Source organism: Molossus molossus, unplaced genomic scaffold (assembly GCF_014108415.1).
Source record: "Molossus molossus isolate mMolMol1 unplaced genomic scaffold, mMolMol1.p scaffold_m16_p_1, whole genome shotgun sequence".
Taxonomy (NCBI): domain Eukaryota; kingdom Metazoa; phylum Chordata; class Mammalia; order Chiroptera; family Molossidae; genus Molossus; species Molossus molossus.
Window position 1 is genome coordinate 226,780,889 of NW_023425344.1, and position 23,143 is coordinate 226,804,031.

The 23,143-nt window shown below is 40.1% G+C and overlaps 1 protein-coding gene across 3 annotated transcripts in view; it reads left to right on the forward strand.

Annotated features, from left to right (window-relative positions):
• ZNF410 (zinc finger protein 410) overlaps positions 1-23,143 on the forward strand; it is a 45,394-nt gene that overhangs the window by 1,715 nt on the left and 20,536 nt on the right. For 2 of the 3 annotated variants that reach the window (XR_004959469.1, XM_036260397.1), the window contains exons 2-5: positions 11,618-11,801; positions 13,177-13,312; positions 17,051-17,269; positions 18,703-18,894. Coding sequence is in view for 2 of the 3 variants with exons in the window: in XM_036260397.1 (XP_036116290.1) it covers positions 11,769-11,801; positions 13,177-13,312; positions 17,051-17,269; positions 18,703-18,894 (580 nt within the window). In the remaining variant the exon portion in view is untranslated. Of the gene's footprint in view, positions 1-9,217; positions 9,243-11,617; positions 11,802-13,176; positions 13,313-17,050; positions 17,270-18,702; positions 18,895-23,143 lie in introns of those variants that run through there. The other variant, XM_036260407.1, reaches the window with a different exon arrangement.

The following is a 23,143-nucleotide window of genomic DNA, read 5'->3' on the forward strand; positions in this document are numbered from 1 at the left end:
AATCCTATTTTAATAATGTAGTTGAAAGATAACGAACCCTGGCCAGTGTGGTTCAGTTGGTTGAGGGTCATCCCATGCACTGAGAGGTCACCGGTTTGATTCCAGGTCTGGGCACATGCCCAGATATTGGGCTGTGTTCCCAGTAGGGAGTGTGTAGAAGGCAGCTGATTGATGTTTAGCTCTCATCAGTTGTTTCTTTCTTCCTCTCTCTAGAATCAATTTTTTAATAGCTTTTTTATTTTATTTTATTTTTTTTTAATCCTCACCTGAGGATATTTTTACATTTATCTTCAGACAGAGTAGGAGGGGGAAAAAGAGAGAAAAACATTGATGTGAGAGACAGTTTGACTGGCTGCCACCCACACAGCCCCAGAGGGGTCGGGGACAAACTGCAGCTGAGGTTCGCGCTCTTGGTTGAAATCGAATCTGTGACTCTTTGGTCTGCAGGCCGACGCTCTAACCATTGAGCAACTGTCCAGGGCTAACTTTTAATTTTTTTATTAATTCATTTTTGTTACAAATGTTTCTCCTTTTCCCCCATTGACACCCTCCTCCTGATCCCCCCTCGTGCTGTCCCCAAAGAGAGAGAGAGAAACATTGATGTGAGAGAGACACATCAATTGGTTGCCTCCTGCGCGACCTCGACCAGGGCCAGGGACCCAAACGAAACCAAGATACATGCCCTTGACCGGAATCGAACCCGAGACTCTTTGGTCCACAGGCTGACGCTCTAACTGCTGAGCCAATCCAGCCAGGGCTAGAATCAATAATTTATTTTTAATTAAAAAAAAAAGATAATGAGAGACCTAAACAGGACATTACAATAGGAATACGTTTGCGGGGAATCAGAACCACTGAGACTATTTAAATAGGGAAGATGAGAGAGATTGTTAAAGACCTAGAATTTGCAGCTGAGTGGGAGGAACATTGGGCAATAATTGAAATGTATGATACAGGAAGAAGAACAGGTTTGGTGGGGGAGATGATAATCTGGATTTTATACATTGTTGTTGTTGGATATCTATGTGGAGATAGTAGCAAGCAGTTAGAAATGAAAGTTTGAAGTTCAGAAGAGAGGTCAGGAATAAAGACAAAAGTTTAGGTATCATTTGCAATTTATTATACAGATATTTATTCAGTGCCTACTAGTTTTTACATGGAACCTTGTTTGGAAGCCCTTTAAGCTCATAGTAAAGAAAACCTTAGAGCTTTACAGTATCAGAAATTACTTTAGGAGACCTAAATTCCTTATGACTTACATAAAGTACTGTGCTAGGTCCTGGTAGATATATAAGACTAGTTCTTTCCCTTGTTTATGGAGCCTGACGTTTAGGGGGTAGCCAGACAAAAAATGAATACCATATAAAAACAAATGAAAGAATTAGAAATTTTGATTAGTGAAGACTGCAGAGGTAGAAAATGAAGGTGGGAGTATGGAGAACCTTCTTTGACTAAGGTGTCAGGAAAAGCCTTTCTAAATAAGTTAACAGATAAACTGAACTCTGAAGGATTAAACAAAAAAAAAGAGCTAACCCAGTGGAAGAGGGGGGTAAGCACATTCCTAGGTAGAGCAAATGCCATGTGCAAATCCCTAATATAAGAAAGAGCTTACTTAATATGTTCTAGGAGCTAAGGGGGATTCCTCTGGCTGGGGCTTGGTGATTAAGTAAAGGAGGGTGACTAGTGTGGCTCACATAGGTTCTTATGGGCCAGAATAAGGAGTTTGGATTTTGTCTAGATACATTGGAAAGCTTAGAGAAGAGTCTCAGCAGGGAAGTATAATAGGATTCACATTTTAAGATGATATTTACTGCTATGAAGAGAATAGAATGGAAGGTGGCAAGAGTAGAAGCAGGGAGACCAATTAAGAGGCAGTAACAGTGCTTTAGGGCAAGAGTTGATGGTGCCTGGAGTAGAGTGTTGGCAGTAGAGAAAGAAGTAGGTGGATTTGCTCTGTTTCCTCTTTTGGAGATAGGATCATAGGGCTTGTGGCTGGATTTAGTATTGGGAGCAAAGGAAAGAAAGTAATAAAAATTACTAAATGAGGTAAATAGTGGTCTTAAGAGTAGAGGGTTGTGGGGAGAGGGGCTGGCAGGGAATGATGGGAAACAGACTGGAGAGAGACTTTGGTTTGGATATGTTAAAATTGAAATATTAAGTTAAAATGTTAGGTAGAGATATCAAGTAAGTAATTGTATATACAAGTCTGTAGCTCAGAGGAGATATCTGGGCTACAGATAATCATTTGGAGACCATATCATTTAAAGCCACGGGACTGGACAAATTCACAGTAAGAGTGTAGGGAGAGTGTAGCAAGAAAAGAGTGCCCGAAGACTGTCCTGAGTAACATTAACATTTAGGGGCTGAGTAGAAGAGGAGTATAGGAGATATCAAAGGAGACTGGAGAAATGGCCAATAAGGTAGTAGTGAAATAAGGAACATGTATCTTGGAGGCAAAGAGAGTAGTGTTTGAGGAAGGAGGCAGTCCTTCTGAGAGACAGTGCCAGTCATGCCTCTTTGGTTGCAAGTGACTAATTTACTTTAGAAAAGGAATTCATAACAAGGATGTGGGCAGCTCACAGGACCAAAGGAAATGCTGTGAAGGCCCTGGCTTTATGAAGAACAGGAATATGAGCAGCCCCGGGGGAGGCTACTAACTGGATTACTAGAATGAATGTGCTGCTGCAACATTTTTCAGTCCTTAGTTACTTCTTTTAGGATTCACATTCTGAGGGAAAGTGATTTGTTCAGCATGGGTCAAGTGTCCAATAATAGTTGGCCAGGGTAGAAAAGAACACCTTAATCTACAGTCTCGCCACAAACGTAATCAATGGGGAGGGTTAGATCCCTAAACAAAATGTGGATCCTGTCACCTAAGCAGGGGAAATGAATGTAGGACAGTCATAAACACTAGTTGTCCATTGCAAAGGTCAAGTAAAATAAGGACAGCAAAGTGTCCATTGGATTTGGAAACATGAAGATCATGGGTAATCTTCACAAGAGAGGTTTTGGTGAATTGATGGGATTGTGTAATGATTGGAGATGAGAAAGTGGAGACAACTCTCAATGAATTTGGCTTGTAGGGAACTAGGATTGTAGAGAAATGGAGAGGTGACTGGAATAAGATTCAGGGCTGTAGGAATGGAGCACTCAGAAGTCCTGCGAAGAGAAGCGGAAGGCCCAGGGTGAATCCTACGGTTTCTAAACTCATTCTGGTTTCACAATTCTATATTCCAAATTTCTTTTGTTAGTAACTGTTACCACTTTATCATTAGAAATGTAATCAACTCCCATAATATGTTAGGTATTATAGAAAGTTTCCTTGTTTTTCTGTTCCCAGCACTACTATTTTATACCAAAATTTAAACTGCTCTTTTTTTTCCATCCTTACCCAAGGACATTTTTGCATTTATCTTTAGTTAGAGTGGCAGGGGGAGAGAGAGAGAAACATTGATGGGAGAGAGACACATCAATTGGTTGCCACCCACATGACCCAACCAGGGCCAGGGACAAACTGCAACCGAGGTACATGCTCTTAGCGGGAACCGAATCTGAGTCTCTCTGGACCGCAGGCCGACGCTCTAACCGCTCAGCCAAACCAGCCAGGGAGAGGATGTATTTTTAAAAATATTTTTATCGATTTTTTTTTTTAAATCTAAGTAACACTTTATTATTATTTTTTCCTTTATTGATTTTACAGAGAGAGGAAATGAGAGAGAGAGAGAGATAGAAAACATCGATAAGAGAGAAAATCAATTGGCTGCCTCCTGCATGCCCCCCACTGGGGATCAGACCCACCACTTGGGCATGTGTCCTGACTGGGAATTGAACCAGTGACCTCTTTTTTTTTAAATTTTATTTTTTAATCCTCACCCGAGGACATTCTTCCACACTTTGTTCAGATACAGTGAGGGGGGGGGGGAGAGAGAGAGAGAGAGAGAGAGAGAAATATCAACGTAAAGGGGACACCTCGAGTGGTTGCCACCCGCACAACCCAACCAGTGCCGGGGACAAGCTGCAACCGAGGTACGTGCCCTTAGCGGGAACTGAACCTGGGTCTGGGTCTCTCCGGACCGCAGGTCAACGCTCTAACCGCTGAGCCAAACCGGCCAGGGCTGAACCAGTGACCTCTTGGTGCATGGGTCGATGCTCAACCACTGAGCCACACCGGCTGGACCTGAGGATGTGTTTTCATTGATTTTAGAGAGAGGGGAAGGGAGATAGAAAGAGAAACATTGATATGAGAGAGAAACATTGGTTGCCTCCTGTATTTACCCTTACTGGGGATTGAACCCACAACCTAGGTATGTGCACGGGATGATGCTTCAACCAACTGAGTCACCCAGCCAGGACTCATTTTGCTTTTTAGAAGTTGACACAATGATTTTTTTTTTTTAATGAGGCAAAGTAGTAAAAGCCTCTGGTCATCTTTCCCTTCTACATAGCAGTCAGGACTGAGGCAGAAGACCTGTGTCATCTCTGTTCCCCTTTTGCTTTCTTAGTTTACTTTGGATTGGTTTTCCCTCCCAATATTTCCTTGTGTAGCTTACATTGGTTTTAGGCCATTTTTACCAGAGGGAATGCTGTTACTATTGATTCCTGTTTAGTATGTGAGAGTTCTGCATTTGGGTTTGGGACCAAAAACTTTTCTTTGCTGGTCATTACCTAGTGTGTAGTATTTTCCTCTGCAGTTCTCACAGGGAGGGCTTGAGGACAAGATTGAAGTAGTCTCAATTTCACCAAAACTCCAACAATGATAATTGCTAATTATTTGAAATATATATATATATATTTTTTTTATCCTCACCCGAGGACATTTTTCCATTTTTTGTTCAGGTAGAGTGGGAGGGAGAGAGAGGAACAGAGAGAGAGAGAGAAACATCGACGTGAAAGGGACACATCGAGTGGCTGCCACCCGCTCGACCAACCAGGGCCGGGGACAAACTGCAACCGAGGTACGTGCCCTTAGCGGGAACCGAACCCAGGTCTCTCCAGACCGCAGGCCGACGCTCTAACCGCTGAGCCAAACTGGCCAGGGCAATTATTTGTAATATATATTAAAAGCAGGATTATATCTATGGATTTATACTGTATGGGTGATTCTGTGTTTAACATATATATTTTATACATTTTGAAGGTACTTTAATAGTGTTTTTTAATCTGTGGGACGTAACCTGTTAGTAGCTTGTGAGATCAATTTATTAGGTCTTATCATTAAAAAAAATTCAGAGTGCATGAGAATAGGTTAGTGTTGTTTTCGTTGTTTTTTTTTTTTTAGATTTTTTTGTTTTGTTAATCTTCACCCAAGGATATTTTTTCCCCATTGATTTTTAGAGAGTGTAGAAGGGGAGCGGGGGCAAGAGGGAGAGAAACATGGATGTGCGAGAGACATATTGATTGGTTGCCTCCCATATGCTCCCTGACTGGGGCAGGGGATTGAACCTGCAACCCAGGTACATGCCCTTGATGGAGAATTGAACCTGTGATCCTTGGGTGCAAGGGCTTGATGCTCTAACCACTGAGTCAGACTGGCCAGGGCTATGTTAGTATTGTTACATGAAAATATATTATTTGTGTGTGTCTCTGTATGTGTTTTATTTGCTGGGTTATGATGGAAAATGTATTTTACTGTGGGTTGCAGTCACAAGTTTGAAAACTACTGCTCTATATGAAATTTGGACTCAGTAATAAAAGGCAGAGTTCTTAACCTTTTGTAATATACTAAGAATTTGATAGACTTCTTTTTTTTTTTTTTATCCTCTCCTGAGAACATTTTTGCATTTATCTTCAGATCTAGAGGGAGGGAGAGAGGGGGGAAGAGAGAGAGAGAAACATCGATGTGAGAAAGATACATCCACTGGTTGCCACCCACACAACCCCACCCGGGGCCGGGGACAAACTGTAACCGAGGTACATGCCCCTAGCAGGAACTGAACCCGAGACTCTCTGGTCTGCGGGCTGATGTTCTAACCGCTGAGAAAACTGACCAGGGTGACTTACTTGTTTCCAAGCACCTATACAGAACTTTATTTCTGAAGAATTTTATAATTATTTCTATTGACTGATAAAAATAATCCTAGGGTAGATCTATTTCATTTCTGTATTCTATATGAATTTCCTAGGGCCAAGAAGGTAAGTAGCTTGCCCAGGTCTCAGAGGCAAAATTAAGATTCCTGCTTTAGAGACCTTTTTAAAAAAATATATGTCTCAGCTTCTTTATTTAACCTGTTTAGCTACTTAGTGTTAATGCCTAATCTGCTGGATGATGTTGAATGTACTGTAGAAAGAGTGCAGTTTACCAAACTTCAGTTCCCAGGATTTGTTTATCTAAAAACAGAAGGAGAATTGTTCTCAGGATGGTCCTGATCATAGAGATTGCTGCTGTTCTAAATCTGCTTTGCTATGTTTGTTTGTTTATAGTTTTTTTTTTTGAGGATACTTTTCCTTTTTAATCTTCAGATAGAGTAGGAGGGAGGGAGGGGGAGAGAGACAGACAGACATTGGTTGCCTCCCGCACAACCCTGACCAGGACTGAGGACCCAGTGGCAACCGAATGGCAACCGTGTAGGTGCCCTTGACCGAAATCGAACCCAAGACTCTTTGGTCTGTGGGCCGACACCCTAACTGCTGAGCCAAACGGGCCAGGGCTGCTTTGCTATTGTTGAATTCTCTAATTACTTATTTCCAAACTTTTCAGGGCTTCTTGTTTTTTTGCTTTGGTTCATTGCAGAGGTTTTACTGCCTGCATTCTTTTTAACCTCTAGGCTGACTATGGGCTAACATTCAATAATAGCAGTGGCAGGGTTAGTGGATTTCTAAAAATATAGTATGTGTTGGACCCAGATTTTTTTTAAAGCAGTTTAATAGTCTAATATGCTTTGATGGCCATAGGGAACCATGCACACAGTAAAATTTAGTTGTTACCAAGGGGAGAGGGAGATAGGGTCTGAACAGTACTACTTTGACCAATTCCTGGATTTCTGAGATCAGTTTGTTTTGTTGTGAACTCTATCTAATCTAGAGCCAAGATTCCTTATTTTGATTTGTGGAAAATGTGATTCAATAGTCCTGGCCTTGGTTACTGATAGCTAAATGTCATCTTTTCCATTATATGTTGAGCTAAATTAGTGTATAATTTATTTAAAAGGAAATAAAGATACATATTTTACCTGTCCATCAGCTACAAATACAAAATAAAAATGAGCCCTGACCGGTTTGGCTCAGCGGTTAGAGCGTCGGCCTGCAGTCCAGAGAGACCCTGGTTTAGTTCCCACTAGGGGCATGTACCTTGGTTGCGGTTTGTCCCCTGTCCTGGTTGGGTCGTGTGGGTGGCAGCCCCTCGATGATGTGTCCCTTTCACGTCGATGTTTCTCTCTCTCTCTCCCTTTTTCTCCCTCCCACTCTATCTGAACAAAAATAAAAAAATGTCCTCGGGTTAGGATTAAAAAAAAAAAAAAAAAAGAGCAAATATTACTATCCACATTAAATAACTTTGGGTGATGTATGTGACTGCTCTGTATATTGCATTTCTAATCTCTTATCTTAATTAATAGCATAAGAAAGCCTGGGAAGAAATTTCCTCTGAGACCCATGATTTTCTTGAAAACAGCTTTCGTTTGAATAAGAGCAGTTCCTTTCACTGCAGTGTCATGTAAATTGCATTTAACCAATATTGACAAATTATTTTTATTATAAATATTCTAAATATAATCAAACATAAAGCCAGGTAATCCTTATACTTCCTATGCTGAGCCTTTATAGTTTTTAATCAACTATAACATCAAAATAAATTTACAAATCAATAATAGCAGTGCCAGGGTCAGTGGATTTCTAAAATATATATGCTAAACAAAGATTATTTTCTTTAAGTAGTCTAATATGTTTTTATGACCATAGAGAACCACATATGCCATAAAATTTAGATTTTCAGGATTATGTCAGTTGTTGCCATGGATTTATATCTTTATGAATAAGTATACAGATGTAAACAATATCATAAAACAAGAAAATTCAAATTAACATTCATATTATGTGGTAGAGGTGTTGTTTTGTTAAAATGAAATACATATTTAATCTTGAAATTAACAGTAGAAAATTTAGACTTGGATTCAGAAATATATTTCATCTGTTTAGCAGGGGATATCACACAAGGTAGTATTTATAATGTCAAGGCATTGTTATACAGTTTATGATAATCAGATCTTATATTTAACTAAAGGTGACTAAGAAGTCCTTGAATACCACTTTTAATGAGGTATTGTTTGATAACTTTGTAGTGTTAGAATTGCCTTGTTCAACTGAAGATTTGTTGTGCAAGTGAAAAGATAACACAGAATGGAAGAAAGGCTGTGCAAATCATATATCTGATAAGGGACTTATATCTAGACTATATAAAGAACTCTTGCCCTGGCCGGTTTGGCTCAGCGGTTAGAGTGTCGGCCTGCGGTCTGGAGAGACCCGGGTTCGGTTCCCGCTAAGGGCACGTACTTCGGTTGCAGTTTGTCCCTGGCCCTGGTTGGTCGTGCGGGTGGCAGCCACTCGATGTGTCCCTTCACGTCGATGTTTCTCTCTCTCTCTCCCTTCCTCTCTCTCCCTCCCTCTCTATCTGTACAAAAAATGGAAAAATATCCTCGGGTGAGGATAAAAAAAAAAAAGAACTCTTACAATGCAGTAATAAAATGACAAATAACTTAAAAGTGGGCCACCAACCTGATTAAGCATTTCTCCAAAAAAGATGTACAAATGTTCAATAAGCACAGGAAAAGATGCTCAGCATCATTAACCATCAGGTAATGCAACTCAAAACCACAGTGAGTTACAGTTCACATCCACTAGGATGGCTATAATAAAAAAGGCAAATGCTAGCAAGAGTTGGTGAGGGCGTGGAGAAGTTGGATCCCCCTCATACACTACTGGTGGGATTGTAAGGTGACACAACCACTTTGGAAAACACTTTGGTATTCCTCAAGAGGTTAAATATAGAGTTACCATATGACCTAGTGATTTCACTCCTAGATATGTACAGAAAAGAATGAAAACATATGTCCACACAAAAACTTGTATGTACATGAATGTCCATAGCAGCATTATGCATAATAGCCAAATTGTAAAAACAACCCAAATGTCCTTCAACCGATAATTTGATAAATAAAATGTATATCCATATAGTAGAATATTATTTGGCAACAAAAAGAAATGAAGTACTGATCCCTGCTACAAGGATAAACTTTGGAAACTTTATGGTAAGTGAAAGCAACCAGGCATAAAAGGTCACATATATAATTCCATTTATAAGAAATGTCCAGAGTAGGTAAATACATACAGACAGAAAGTAGATTAGTAGTTGCCTAGGCCTGGTCAGTGGAGGGTTTGGGAGAAAACGGGTGCAGGCTTTTTTGGGGGCGAGGATGACAACAATGCTGTAAAATTGATTGTGGTTATGGTTGTACAACTGTTAATATACTAAAAACAATTTACTTGTACTCTTTAAGTGAATTGTATGGTATGTGATTTATATCTCAGTTAAGCTGTTATTTAAAATAATATTTGCATTGCAGTTTTTGAAATCTGTTAAATGGGTAACTGGAATTGGGAATAGAATTGAATGGAATTTACCATCACACTTAACTAGCACTGTGTTCAAGATGAGATCCACACAGTACATTTGCTATGGTACTGAGTACTGCAGTACAGATTCTTTTGAGGTCAACCTGTCTGTCCTGCTGCATCTGATTATTCTCTCTTGTTTATACAGCACACATACAAACTACAAATTTGGATACCAAAGTTGTATGGCCGTACTCAGTTATAATATGGATACTCATTTGTTCCAGAAAGTGTTTGTGCTAGTTTTTAAGATTATCATTGAAATGAAAAATACTGTAATAAAAGGGTGTTATAGATAACCATGGATTGAGTAGTGGTGACCTAAAGGTGGCCCTTAAACTATAAGAGAGGTGACAGCTCCCTTCTCTAAGTTGTTACAGCTTTGCAAACATATTTAGACCTGCTATATCTGATTTTTTTTCTTGTTTAGGGCACATATTCATATCCTTCATTTTTTATTAGGTAGGGAACCAGAAACCTGTCCCTGGAGCCAGCACCATTAGTTTCTTTTTAAAAATCTAACAAATATAAAGACAGTAAATAGTTGTCTAATTTCTTAGAGATTTTACAATCCTGGAATCTCAAAATTGGAGGAACCTTAAGGGTAACCTAAACAAACATTTGATAATTTCTTGGCTTCTTGAGATGAGCTGGAATTGGGGAAAAGGAATTCTAAAACCCTGGTGATTCAGGATCAAATTTAGAGAGATATAATCACTATTTATGCCAACTATTCATGCCATCTTGCTCTCTGGGTGGGAGTCTGGCTGTGCAGCTTAATAACTTGGGCAAGTGATGTGTTGAGCATTGTTTCCTTCTAGTGTAAAAAGAGGGATGGATAAGCCACAATGAACTATTACAGTGTTTGAATAAGAAAAATGTATATGAAAGGAAAAGTTGGAGATTTATGCTACTTTATGTGAGGAACTTAAAATTTTATTTACATCTTGTAAATTATTTTTTTATGATGAAAAATATGGATTTCTGGCAGCTAACAAGGGGGCGAGGAAGGTACTACCAGGGCAGTAACATTTATTCAGGTATTTCTAAATGCCCTTTTTGTAGAGTAAGTCTGTCTCATTCTAACTTTTCACTTTACCTTGGTATTAATTGAAAGCTCCTATCCTGGGTACATTTTACACTGTTTGACCACTTTGTATATAGTAGTGTTCCCAATTTTAGCAACAGTTGTAAAAAATAAAGTGAACTCACTATGCCAAAATCCTGAAGAAAATTAAGCTATAAGGAAGTAAGAATTTAAATTACGGGGAGAAAATATCTGCAGCAAAGTTCCGAGAGTACTGCTTTTGGGAAACACTATTCAAATTTTGACTGACTTGTATAACTGTTTTTAGAAATATTGGGAAATTGAGAGAAGAAAAAAAGTCACAACAGCCTACTACCCAGTATAACTACTATCACAGCTATATGAATTTCCTTTACTTTTTCCTATGTGTATCTTAACTAGTTTTAATATTGGCAAGTGTGTAATTATGTATTTTATTTTTGTAATTTAACTAAAATATTCTAATTGTTGAGTATCAGTTAATCAATACTCCTCAATTACTGGATATATATGTGTATTTATATGTTGTTTGCAGTTGTTTATTATCACAGATAATAATATGAAATTCTTTGGACATATAGCTTTTCCCATATTTAAAATCTTTTCTTAGAATAGATTAATAGAAGTAGAAATTCTACATCAAAGTATGGGTTTTGATACCTACCTACTGGGCTTGTTCTATTTTAAAACCAGTGTTTTAGGCCAAATTCTTTATTTGCTTGCTTGTTGTGGATATACAGGGGTGGGCAAAAGTAGGCTTACAGTTGTTTGTGTGGGAAAAGATATGCAGGTTATGATTATTCCAATAGCTTTTAACTCAAAGAATATTACTCAAGTCTAAATCTACTTTTGCCCACTCCTATATAAAGAAATCTTTGTTTATTTAGCTACATTTTTTCCTCTGCTCTTAATTCTCTCTCTCTCTTTCTCTTTCCCCTACTTTAGGCTAAATTGATTACTCGCCCAGCACAGCATCTTACAGAAAAAGCATAGCATTTCCTAGAGGAATATGAGCATAAACAGGAAGGTGCCATTGACTCTGAATTAAAATTTTAACCTGTCCCCTGAACAGCTACAGGATTTGGAAGCTGAATCAATGTTATCAGATGAGTTAGAATCCAAACCAGAGGTGAGCCCAGTCAGCTTGTTTCCTTTTCTTTTTGGTGGGCTGTATTTCAGAGTTTGTCCTTACTTAGTTCGGGGATCAGCAAACTTTTTCTGTAATGGGCCAGATAGTAAAATTTTAGTCTTTTTGGGACATATTGTTTTGGTTGTAACTACTGGTTTATTATTTTTCTGTTACTAAGTGCTTTCTCAAAGATTTAAGAATTTCATTTTTACCTCTCATGACTTTTAATATTTGTTATTTAAATAAGTAAAACTATACATCTAGATAATTCTGTGATAAAATTTATTTTATATATATCATATATGTGTAATGTGTGTATACATATGTAAATATTTACTCCCCAGAACCATTATTTTATTAATTTTGCAGGTATCTGAAAGTGTTTTCTTTCTAAATTGGAGAACAAACTTTTTTTTTAAAGACTTTTTATTGATTTTCAGAGAGAGAGGGAAGGGAGAGGGAGAGAGAAACATCAGTGTGAGAATGCAACATCAATTGGCATGTGCCCCAACCAGGGATGAAACTCGAAACCTGGATATATGCCCCTGCCAGAAATCGAATTGAACCTGCCATCTTTTGGTGTGCGGGACAATGCTCCAACCAACTGAGCCACACTAGTGAGGGCAACATTTTTAATTTAAAAATAAAATATGTTTTTATTGATTTTAGAAAAAGGAAGGGAGCAAGCCAGAGAAACATCAATGAGAGAGAAACATCAATGAGAGAGAAACATGGATCAGCTGCCTCCTGCACAACCCTTCTGGAGATTGACCCTACAACCTGGTCATGTGCCCTGACTGGGAATTGAACCATCGACTGCTCTGTGCAATTGAACCACATTGACCAGGACAACACTTTTAATGTTTATTCATTTTTCTCACTTTAAGTATATCTGTGTGACATAATGGATAGTCACTGAATTTGGAATCAAATTACTTAAGTTTGAAGACTGACACTAGTCTTGTAACCTTAGAAAAGTCATTCAGTGTCTTCGACTTGATTTATTATCTTTAAAATAGATGTTCAAGCTTACTGAATTATAGTGTGGATTGAAAGAGCCGGTATACAGAGAAGTGCTTTATATTGTGGTTGAATTTTTAATAGCCATCATCTAAAAACATAATTATTTTTATCATTTCTCTGTTTGGTGGAAGATGACAGAGGTTAACTTAATTACATAATTTAGCCTTTCTCTAGAACAGATGACTTGATAAAAGTAACTTAAAATTTCATTTGTTGGTAATCTGCTCTTTCAATGAATATGGCAGAGACTAGTGAACAATCAATACTTCACTTTTTAGGAAATTCAGAGGTTTATATCCATTCCTGACAACTTGTATTTTTCTGTGTTGTTTCCCCTCTCCCCACCCCCTAGCTCCTGGTACAGTTTGTTCAGAATACGTCCATCCCATTGGGACAGGGGCTAGTAGAATCAGAAGCTAAAGACATTACTTGCTTGTCCCTCCTTCCAGTGACTGAGGCCTCAGAATGCAGTCGGCTAATATTATCAGGTAAAAATTAAGAACACCACAGAGAAGATAAATGAGTTATTAGAGCTTAGCCTACTCTATGGTACTGGTGGAATGGAATAACTGATTTTGTAAGAGACTGTTGGAAACTATAAAAATTAGGAATCCTGGAGAAAAGGCAGCCATGGGAGTCATAAGTACATTGATAGTTTACACTGCAAGAATGGATATGATCACCCATAGAATGTGAGAATGAGAAGAAAAGAAGGCTAAGGTAGAATGTCTTGGAACTGTCTATTCACAGTACAGAGTAAGGCAGGAGAGCCTGTGAAGAAGGGAAGAAGGAAAGGCTAGAGTAGTAGAAGGCATATGGGCATAGAGTACAGGCATGGAACCCAAGGGAATAGTCAGTGTGTCAGATTCCTAATAGGCCCAGTGAGATAGGATCAACTAAGCAATTGTTGAACTTAGCAGGACCTGTTCCATGGAAAGTGGGTAGAAAGCCAGGCTGCAGTGGGTTGAGATACTAGTGTAGGATAAGTATAGTTGAGAAAGTATCTATAGTTTGTAAAGACTCTCCTGCTATGGGAAGGAAAAAGAGAAGGATGTAGATATATGGAAGAATTCTTTTCTCAGATTTGAAATATTTAAGGGTGGTTTTATGCTAAAAGAAAAGAGCCAATTAGAGGAGTTGCAGACAAAAAATGTGGATAATTGGTGAGAACGCTTTAGGAGAGGTAGAATGGAGTAGAATGCTAAGCACAGATAGTGAGACTAGCTTTGGATGGGAAGAGTACAACCCTATCACTTGACTATTACCAAAGAGAACATTATTTTTAGATGCAATAAATTCTTTGTTTTCTGGTCCTTATTTTAAAATTTGGAATATTAATTTTAAATCAGGGGAGGATCAGTATTAACTTGTTGGTGACAAACTATTTGTTATAAAGTCTTCAGGTTACTGTCTTCTAGTGGTGGTCTTTTTTCTTTTGTAATTTTTCTTTATTGATTTTAGAGAGAGAGAAAGGGAGAGGGAGAGAGAGATGTAAACATCGATGAGAGAGAACATTGATTGGCTGCCTCCTGCATGCCCCCCCACTGGGGATTGGGCCCACAATCTGGGCATGTGCCCTGACCAGGAATTGAACTGGCGACCTCTTGGTGCATGGGTTGATGCTCAACCACTGAGCCACACTGGCCGGGCTCTTTTTCAATGTTTAAAGATTCAAGAAGGGCAGATGTAATGAACCAACCAATGTTGACTTAAGTTTTCCCTAACTAGCTTCTAGTTTTTCCACACTTTTACCTCTCAATTCCCATTTTTCTGCTAGTATATTAGAAGTCTTTTCAGATACTTATGGATTTTCAATAAGTGAAAATTTCCATGTGCTAATTAATTTTGATCTTCATTAGATTTTTCCCCCCGACTTTTCTCGGCCAGTTTTCTTATTGAATATTTAACAATAATAAAGCAAATGAGAACAGAAACAGAAGCATTTGTCTTTTTTCCACATTACTTTCTTTTTGTTTTAATTTTGATTTAAAATATTTTCAAGAACCAATTATAGAAAAAAATAAAAATTCATGTACTCACCTCTCAGTTCGTGAAATACAATATTACAATAGCAAATCTATCTACACTAACCTCCCTAATCTTATTTCTTTCCTTCTTAAGTACGTGTGTATCATTCTTGCATGGCCTGTGGGTTTTCTTTTTACTTGAGATATATGATAGATGCAGAAAAGTACAAAACCAAATGGATATACATGTTGAAGAATTATTGTAAAGGAGATACCTACCACTTAAGTGTAGAACATTGCCAGCTTCTAAGCCCTCCATGAGAACCCTCCCTGATAAAGACAACCTCTGTTGTTCCATAGTTCATCACTCTCCTTAACTTTTGAGACAGTTCTTTGTTTCCAAGTTTCCAATAACCACCCAAGTCTAAGTAATGCAGTTTAATTCTAGCTGTTTTGGGATTTTAAATTAATGGATCTATATGAAAATATGTTGTTATACCTTTCTTTCTTTTTTTTTTTATCCTCACCCGAGGACATTTTTCCATTTTCTGTTCAGATAGAGTGGGAGGGAGAGAGAGGAAGACAGAGAGAGAGAAACTTCAACGTGAAAGGGACACATTGAGTGGTTGCCACCTGCACAATCCATCCAGGGACGGGGACAAACTGCAACCAAGGTACGTGCCCTTAGCGGGAACCAAACCCGGGTCTCTCCAGACTGCAGGCCAAACGCTCTAACTGCTGAGCCAAACCGGCAAGGGCGTACCTTTCTTTCTTTACTCTGTATTTATGAGATTCATTCTTGTGTGTATAGCTATGGTTTGTTTGGTTTCATTGGTCTATAGTATTCTGTTACATGAGAGTACCACAGTATTCATGCCACTGTTGATGAATATTTTCTGATATTGTTCTATGACAAACTGTCTCTGTGAACTTGATTTAAAAATGTTTGTGGTAAAAGAAACAACAAAGTGTATCATTTTAATCTGTTAAATTTACTATTTAACCAGTTCTGTGTCATTAAGTACATTCACATTATTGTGCAACTTTGTTATGCTCTGAAAAGGCAATACTGTCCCTAGGCTTCCACTTTTATTCCTATAATCCTGCTTGTTACCTCCTTATAATAGGAAAAAAAATGTTATCTGTGATCAAGATGAAGGAAACCCCTGAAAACATTGGATGCTTCAGTACTGTAGTGCAGTTCCTTATTGTATTGCAACCGAAACCTTTGTAAATTCATCTCCTCCCTTACTATAAAATTAGAAAAAAATTTTTTTTTAATTCTCACCCGAGGATATTTTTTCATCTATCTTCAGATAAAGTGGGAGGGAGGGAGGGCAAGAGAGAGAGAGAGAGAGAGAGAAGGAGAAGAGAGAGAAGGAGAAGAGAGAGAAGGAGAAAAGAGAGAGAGAGAGGGAGGGAGAGAGAGAGAGAGAAACATTGATGCGAGAGAGACAGATCAATTGGTTGCCTCCTGCACTACACTTACTGGGGCCAGGGATTGAACTTGCAACCCAGGTCTGTGCCCTTGACTGCAAATCGAACCTGAGACCCTTTAGTCCATGGGCTGGTGCTCTTACTGCTGAGCCAAAGTAGTCAGGGATCCGGGCTATGTTTTTTTTCCCCTAATAACTCACTAGAACTGTCACATACATGTTATAAAAATTAAAGGAAGAGATTTCGCCCCCCCAAAAAATACTTTAAAATTTAGATCCTATTCTTTTAAAAATAACATATGTTTTTACTGATTTTTTTTAAAGAGAGAGAGCTAGAAACATAGATCGGCTGCTTCCTGCACACCCCCTACCTGGATCGAGCCTGCAACCCAGACGTGCCCTGACCGGGAATCTAATCGGGACTTCTCAGTTTGTGGGATGACCCTCAATCCACTGAGCCACACCAACTGGGCTAGATCTTATTCTTAAGTTAGTATTCATTGTGTAACCATATTTTTCAAGGGAAAGGTATTGATCTCTGGCCTCAAAAGGACAAAGGTCTATAAGTCCAAATGTGGATGGTTGGTTGTTAATTACTGCCAGGTATCAGAGGAGTGTGTCCCTCACTTTTGGCTGACTCCTTTTAGAACTTAAAGCCAACTCTGTGTTCCTTTCTGAGGCAAATTTTGTATTTGTAAAATGAAAATGCTGTCTGTTCCTGTAGCCTAAGGGATATTACAAGGGTATTAGGTTCTGTGTATCAAAATGATGAGCTCTTTGGAGATAGGTGCTTCATAAAGCTGTGGTATTTTTTCTTTACTAGATGATGCTCCAAATCATACTAACTCCTCCAAGGAGGTCCCTCCTTCAGCTGTGTTGAGAAGCCTTCAGGTGAATGTGGGCCCAGACGGAGAGGAGACGAGGGCTCAGACTGTACAGAAGTCCCCGGAGTTTTTGTCCACTCCAGAGTCTCCTAGCTTGTTGCAAGATCTACAGCCAAGTGATAGCACTTCCTTTATTCTTCTTAACCTAACAAGAGCAGGTATTTTTTTATCCTTTTCTGAACTCTGCTTATGCTTTAAAAAAAACATTGCTTGGGGCATATTTAAATCAGTCATACTTAAAATGGAATGAAGCTTTATTATTTTATTTTGGAGATTTGATTTAGTCTTGTGATCAATTAAATCTGGATTGGGGGGGGACGGGGACTCTAGGATGACTGAAAAGTTTCTTGCTTGGGAAATTAGGTGGTGCTGGACACCGAAGATCATGAACATAGGAAGAACAGGGCTGGAGGGAGGATGATTACTTCCTGTTTGTGCCTATTGATGTTGGGATATGGGAGGGACATTCAGGAGGAGGTATCCTTTAGAGTTAGAAACAAAAATCCAGAGTTCTAGAGATGTCTGGTGTGAAATAAGTAGCTTTGGTGCTTATCAGCATTCAGAAAATATATGAAACAGTGAGCGGGATTCTTTCATTCAGGAGTACTTTAGAACATAAACAGAAAAGTAGGCAAATTTAGGACCCTGGGAAAAAAAACCCCAAACATTTACAAAAGTAACAGAAGAATGGGAAGTAGTTGCTAGAGAGAGATGAAGAAAACAGAATGAGAATGGTGGTTACCAGAGAGAAAGCGGTGCGGGGAGGAGGTAGTAAGGGATATAGGGTCATATATGGTGACAGGAGATTTGATTTTGGGTGGTGAACCCACAATGCAATATACAGATGATGTATTATAGAACTGTGCACTTGAAACCTATATAATTTTATTAACCAATGTCACCCTAATAAATTTAATAAGAAAAGAGAATGTGAGTGGTGGAGTGGTGTGGGGGAAGCCAAGGGACAAAAACACGTTAAAGCAGAAAAGGTACTAGATCATGCCAGATACTGCAGAATGGCTTAGTGAGATGAGGACTGGGAAGTGTATGTCTAGTGACCTTAATGAGAGCAATTATTTTTGCAGTAGTAGAGATGAAGGCCGGGGTTAAAGAGATTGCAGGTAAGAAACTAGATATATAAGTTAAAAGTTATACTTGTTCAAGAAAGTTGACTTTAAAAGAACAGGTAAAGGTGACAGCTAGAGAATTACTTGGGACTTTATTCTTTTAAAAAAAATAAAGATGGGGGAGACTTGAGCTTGGACAGATTTAAAGGCTATAAGGGAGGCTGTAAGCTGGCTGGTAGAGAGGAGACAGCTGAAGGAAACATGAAGGAATAATCGAAGGATAGGATGGGGATACTAGAGGTAAAAGTTAGCTTGGTTTCGAGTAAGGACCAGAAGGAGGTAAAATAAAGACAGCCAGTAGGCTGGGAGTGGAAAGGTGATAAACTAATCTTGTGTGAGAATTGAAGCATGAGGTGAGAGGTGAAGATCTGGAATAGCTGATCAGGGCACACAGGATTTTTTAGTTAGGGCCAATAAAAGGATCCTTGGTGGCTAACTGGCACATACCCTCTTGTATCTTCCAGGCCTGAGCTCTTCAGCTGAGCACTTAGTATTCGTACAAGATGAGGCAGAGGATTCAGGGAATGATTTCCTCTCCAATGAGAGCACAGACAGTAGCATTCCATGGTTCCTCCGGGTTCAGGAGTTGGCCCATGACAGTTTGATCGCTGCTACTCGTGCACAACTGGCAAAGAATGCAAAAACCAGCAGTAATGGTGAGACTCCTGTGGTATTTTCCAGTATTCTATGCAGAAATTTTGGTCATGCAATGGTTATATTTTGAGTTATGTTTTGCTGAAACTTAACTGCTACTCATGACAATTTAGCAACTAGCTATGAAGGCTGTAGTGTTGTATCTTTTGAGTTCAGTATGTCTATACTACTTCCTCTGCCACTTTTCTCTATCCAGTAATTTTCAAAGTGTGGTCCTTGGATCATCAGCATCACCTAGGAAGTTAGAAATGCAGATACTAGGGCCCTATCCTACTGAATCAGAAGCTTGTAATCTTTTAGGAAGCCCTTTTGGTAGTTTAGATGGATGTGAAAGCTTGAGGGCCATGGCTCTGTTCTACCACTCCTAAACTGCTGCCAAACCTTTACTTATATAGCATGCCATTGTGTGTGTGTGTGTGTGTGTGTGTGTTCATATATTTTTTTTTTAATAAGAAAAAGTTTATTTAGAAAGTTACAGAGGCCAAAGAAGGACCCTTGGAGCTTAGGAGAAAGAAAGGTAAAGATAATGTACCTGGAGGGGGTGGGGGAGGGGAAAGGCCCAGCTGTGCTCCCAGGAGGGAGACTGCCTGCCATAATACTTTTTGTTTTAGATTTGCCTCTGTATTTTCTCATTAACCTGTGATAATTAAGGTAATACAACTAATTATTAAGGTAAGGTACAACATGCATTATCACAACCAAGCTTAAGTGGTTTGGAGCTCATGCAGATAACCTAGAATAGGCATATGATTATTATAAGAATATGCTTATTATTTTCATGCAAATGAAAATTTAAAAAGGTTTTCATACAGAGTTCAAGGATCCCTGAGAAAATGTCACAATATTTTTATTTTAGAAACATTAACCTAAATCTTTCCTGCACAGAGAACTACAAACTACTGTTAGTTTTCAAAATAGGTTCTGCATGTGACTATCACAGTACTGCTTAAAATGATTTATTTTGCTATTTAAGGGGAGTTCTGAAGTTCAAATTCTTTCTGAGATGCTGTTGCTAATCTCTGGATCCTGAAGCCTTCAGTGTCTCCACTTTGCATTGAGGAAGTAGTGCTGTATTTGTCAATAAGAAGCAGTGTGGGGAGGGAACTTGGGATTTGGATTTGGGGGCCCTGAGACCCATACCTGGTGCCATCATTTACCAGTTCTCTGGGGAATATAACCTCCCTTAGCTTCAATTTTCTCATGTTGAGAACATAGAGAATCAGGTAGCTTACCTCATCAGGTTATAGAGATTAAGTAAAATTTTTATCTGGGAAATGCTTTATAATCAGGAAAGCATCGCATGGATGTTTTTGTTACTCTCAAAATGTGTTACTTTGTGGAGTCCGGTCAAGATGGTGGCGTAGGTAAACGCAGTTGCCTCCTTCCACAACCACATCAAAATTACGACAAAACTACAACACAACCATCATTCAGAACCGCCTGAAATCGAGCTGAATGGAAGTCCTACAACTATGAAATTAAAGAAGCTGCCACATCGAGACTGGTAGGAGGTGTGGAAGCGCAGACAGGCTGGTCCCACACCCATGTGTGGCGGATAAAGATCAGGAGGATACCTCAGCTGGGAAGGTCCCTCCCTGAGAAGTGAGGGGTCCTCGTCCTACACCAGGTGCTCAGATCAGGGTCCCAGTGCCAGGAAGAAAAGTCCCCATAACTTCTGGCTGGAAAACCCAGCAGGAACTGAGGCTGAGGGAGGCTGCGGCTGTCTGCAGAAGCCCCAGCAGTTCCTCTTAAAGGGGCCACGCACAGACTTACTCAGACCTACTCCCTCTGAGCTCGGAGGGGAGGCAGCTTAAAGGGCACCAGAGAACAGGGAAGAACTGAGCTGTTTGGCCCCTGGACGAGGGCTGGAGGGGCAGCTTTCTCCTGGACAGACATGCTGGTGGAGGCCATTGTTCCTTTTGTGAGCCTTGCCCCCACAGGGCAGGCAGACTGCCACCATATCTGGGACTCCAGCAACCTGGCTCACACTGTTGGCCCCGCCCTGGTGATTCCCCGAGTCCCTGCCTCACCCAACTTTGGGCCCATCCAAGCTGTTTCCAGTGGCTTTACCATAGGATTGGCCTGTCTTGGATTCTGCTTCAGTTTCCTAAAATCTCTCAAACACGCAGCATCTGGTACCTGAGCCCACCAGTGCACCTGGCACCATTGGACCAGTGGACACCCAGTGTCAACACAGACCAGTGCACAGTAGTGGAGCTGTCAAGGTGCCGGTTGCGGAAACCACAAATGTCCGGGAGCTCAGCACCATCCCTGACAGTAGCAGCCCGATCAGAGTCGAGATATACCCCCAGCAACAGAAGCTGGGGAGTAGACATCCATCCCTAAGCAACAGAAGCACAGACCAGCAGGAGAGAACCATCCCCAAAAGCTACAGCAAAGGCTGAGCAGGAGCTGAGCCCCACTGGGCAGCAGTACTCCCCAGCCACCAACGGGCGGGACCTGGGGCTCCACAGGGGCCTGTACCACACAGCAGCCCACAAGAGAAGTGGGAAGCCAGGGATCCAGAGGGATCTGTGTGACCCAGCGCCCACGAGAGCAGTGGGAAGCCGGGGATCCAGAGGGACCTGTGTGACCCAGCAGCCCACAAGAGCAGTGTGGAGCCAGGGCTCAAGAGGGGCCAGTCTCAGCGAGTCCCATACCTCTCGTTAAGTGGCCCCAGGCCTGGCACTAGAAGTAGCCAGACTTGGTTCACAGCTTGGCTTTTTCTGGACACCTCCAAGCCCAGCACAAGAAGCAGCCATCTGCAGTTCACTCTTTAGCTTATGCTGGGTGGCCCTGGATAGAGCACAGGCAGTGACTGACCTTGCCCCAGAGCCAGCACACCTGGTGGACAGCTTCAGACCACATCAAAAAACCACCACCCAACCACCTCCACAAGTGACACATTCAATGAGTGGACTCAGTGGGTACCAGAGCCCTGATGAAGTAAGTGTGGTGCTCTGTGTGGTGGGCCCCTACACAGCTGATCCTCCAAGGTGGTGGCTAGTGGGCATAGCCAGTCCTTGCAGCTGATCAGCCTGAGTAAACCCCTCCCATTGATGTGCCAATAGCAATCAAGACTCAATTACAACAGAAGGGTGTACAGTCCACACTAGGGGTGCACCGCGAGGGCCCAGCTGGGGTAATCAGGGAGACTGTGCCACTGAATCCTACAGGACACCTACAATAGTAGGCCACCCTACAAAGACTAGGAGGCATAGCAACTCTGCCTAATATATAGAAACAATCACAGGGAAGCAGCCAAAATGAGGAGATGAAACATGTTCTAATTGAAAGAAAAGAACAAAACTACAGGAAAAGAACTAAACAAAATGGAGATAAGCAATCTAACAGATGCAGAGTTCAAAACACAGGTTATAAGGTTGCTCAGGGAACTTGGAGAAACATCCAAGGGACTTAGTGAGACATTCAAGGAACTTAAGGAGACCTCTGAGGAACTTAGTGAGAACATCAACAACATAAAAAAGGGCAAGTCAGAAATTAAGGATGCACTAGCTGAAATAAAGAATAATTTACACAGATTCAATAGTAGAGTAGGTAAAGCCAAGAAGCAGACCATCAATTTGGAATATAAGGAAGCAAAAAACACTCAATCAGAAGAGCAAATAGAAAAAAGAATACAAAAAAATAGGATAGTGTAAGGAGCCTTTGGGACAACTTCAAGGATGCCAACATTCACATCATAGGGGAGCCTGAAGGAGAAGAGAGAGAACAGGAAATTGAAAAACGATTGTAAACAATAATGACAGAAAATTTTTCTAACTTGATGAAGGAAACAGACATAAAAGTCCAGGAAGCACAGAGTCCCAAACAAGTTGAACCCAAACAGGTCCACACTACAAGACATATCATCATCAAAATGCCAAAGGTTAAATACAAAATAGAGAATCTGAAAAGCAGCGAGAGAAAAGCAGTCTGTTACCTACAAAGGCGCTCCCATACGACTGTCAGCTGATATCTCAAAAGAAACTTTGCTGGCCAGAAAGGAGTGGCAAGAGATATTCAAGGTGATGAAAAGCAATGACCTACAACCAAGATTACTCTATCCTGCAAAGCTATCATTTAGAATCGAGGGACATATGAAGAGTTTCCCAGACAAGAAAAAGCTAAAGAATTCATCATCACCAAACCAGTATTATATGAAATGTTGAAGGGTCTTCTTGAAGGTGAAGAAGAACAAAAATATGAACCATAAAATGGCAACTAACGCATATCTATCAACAATTGAAT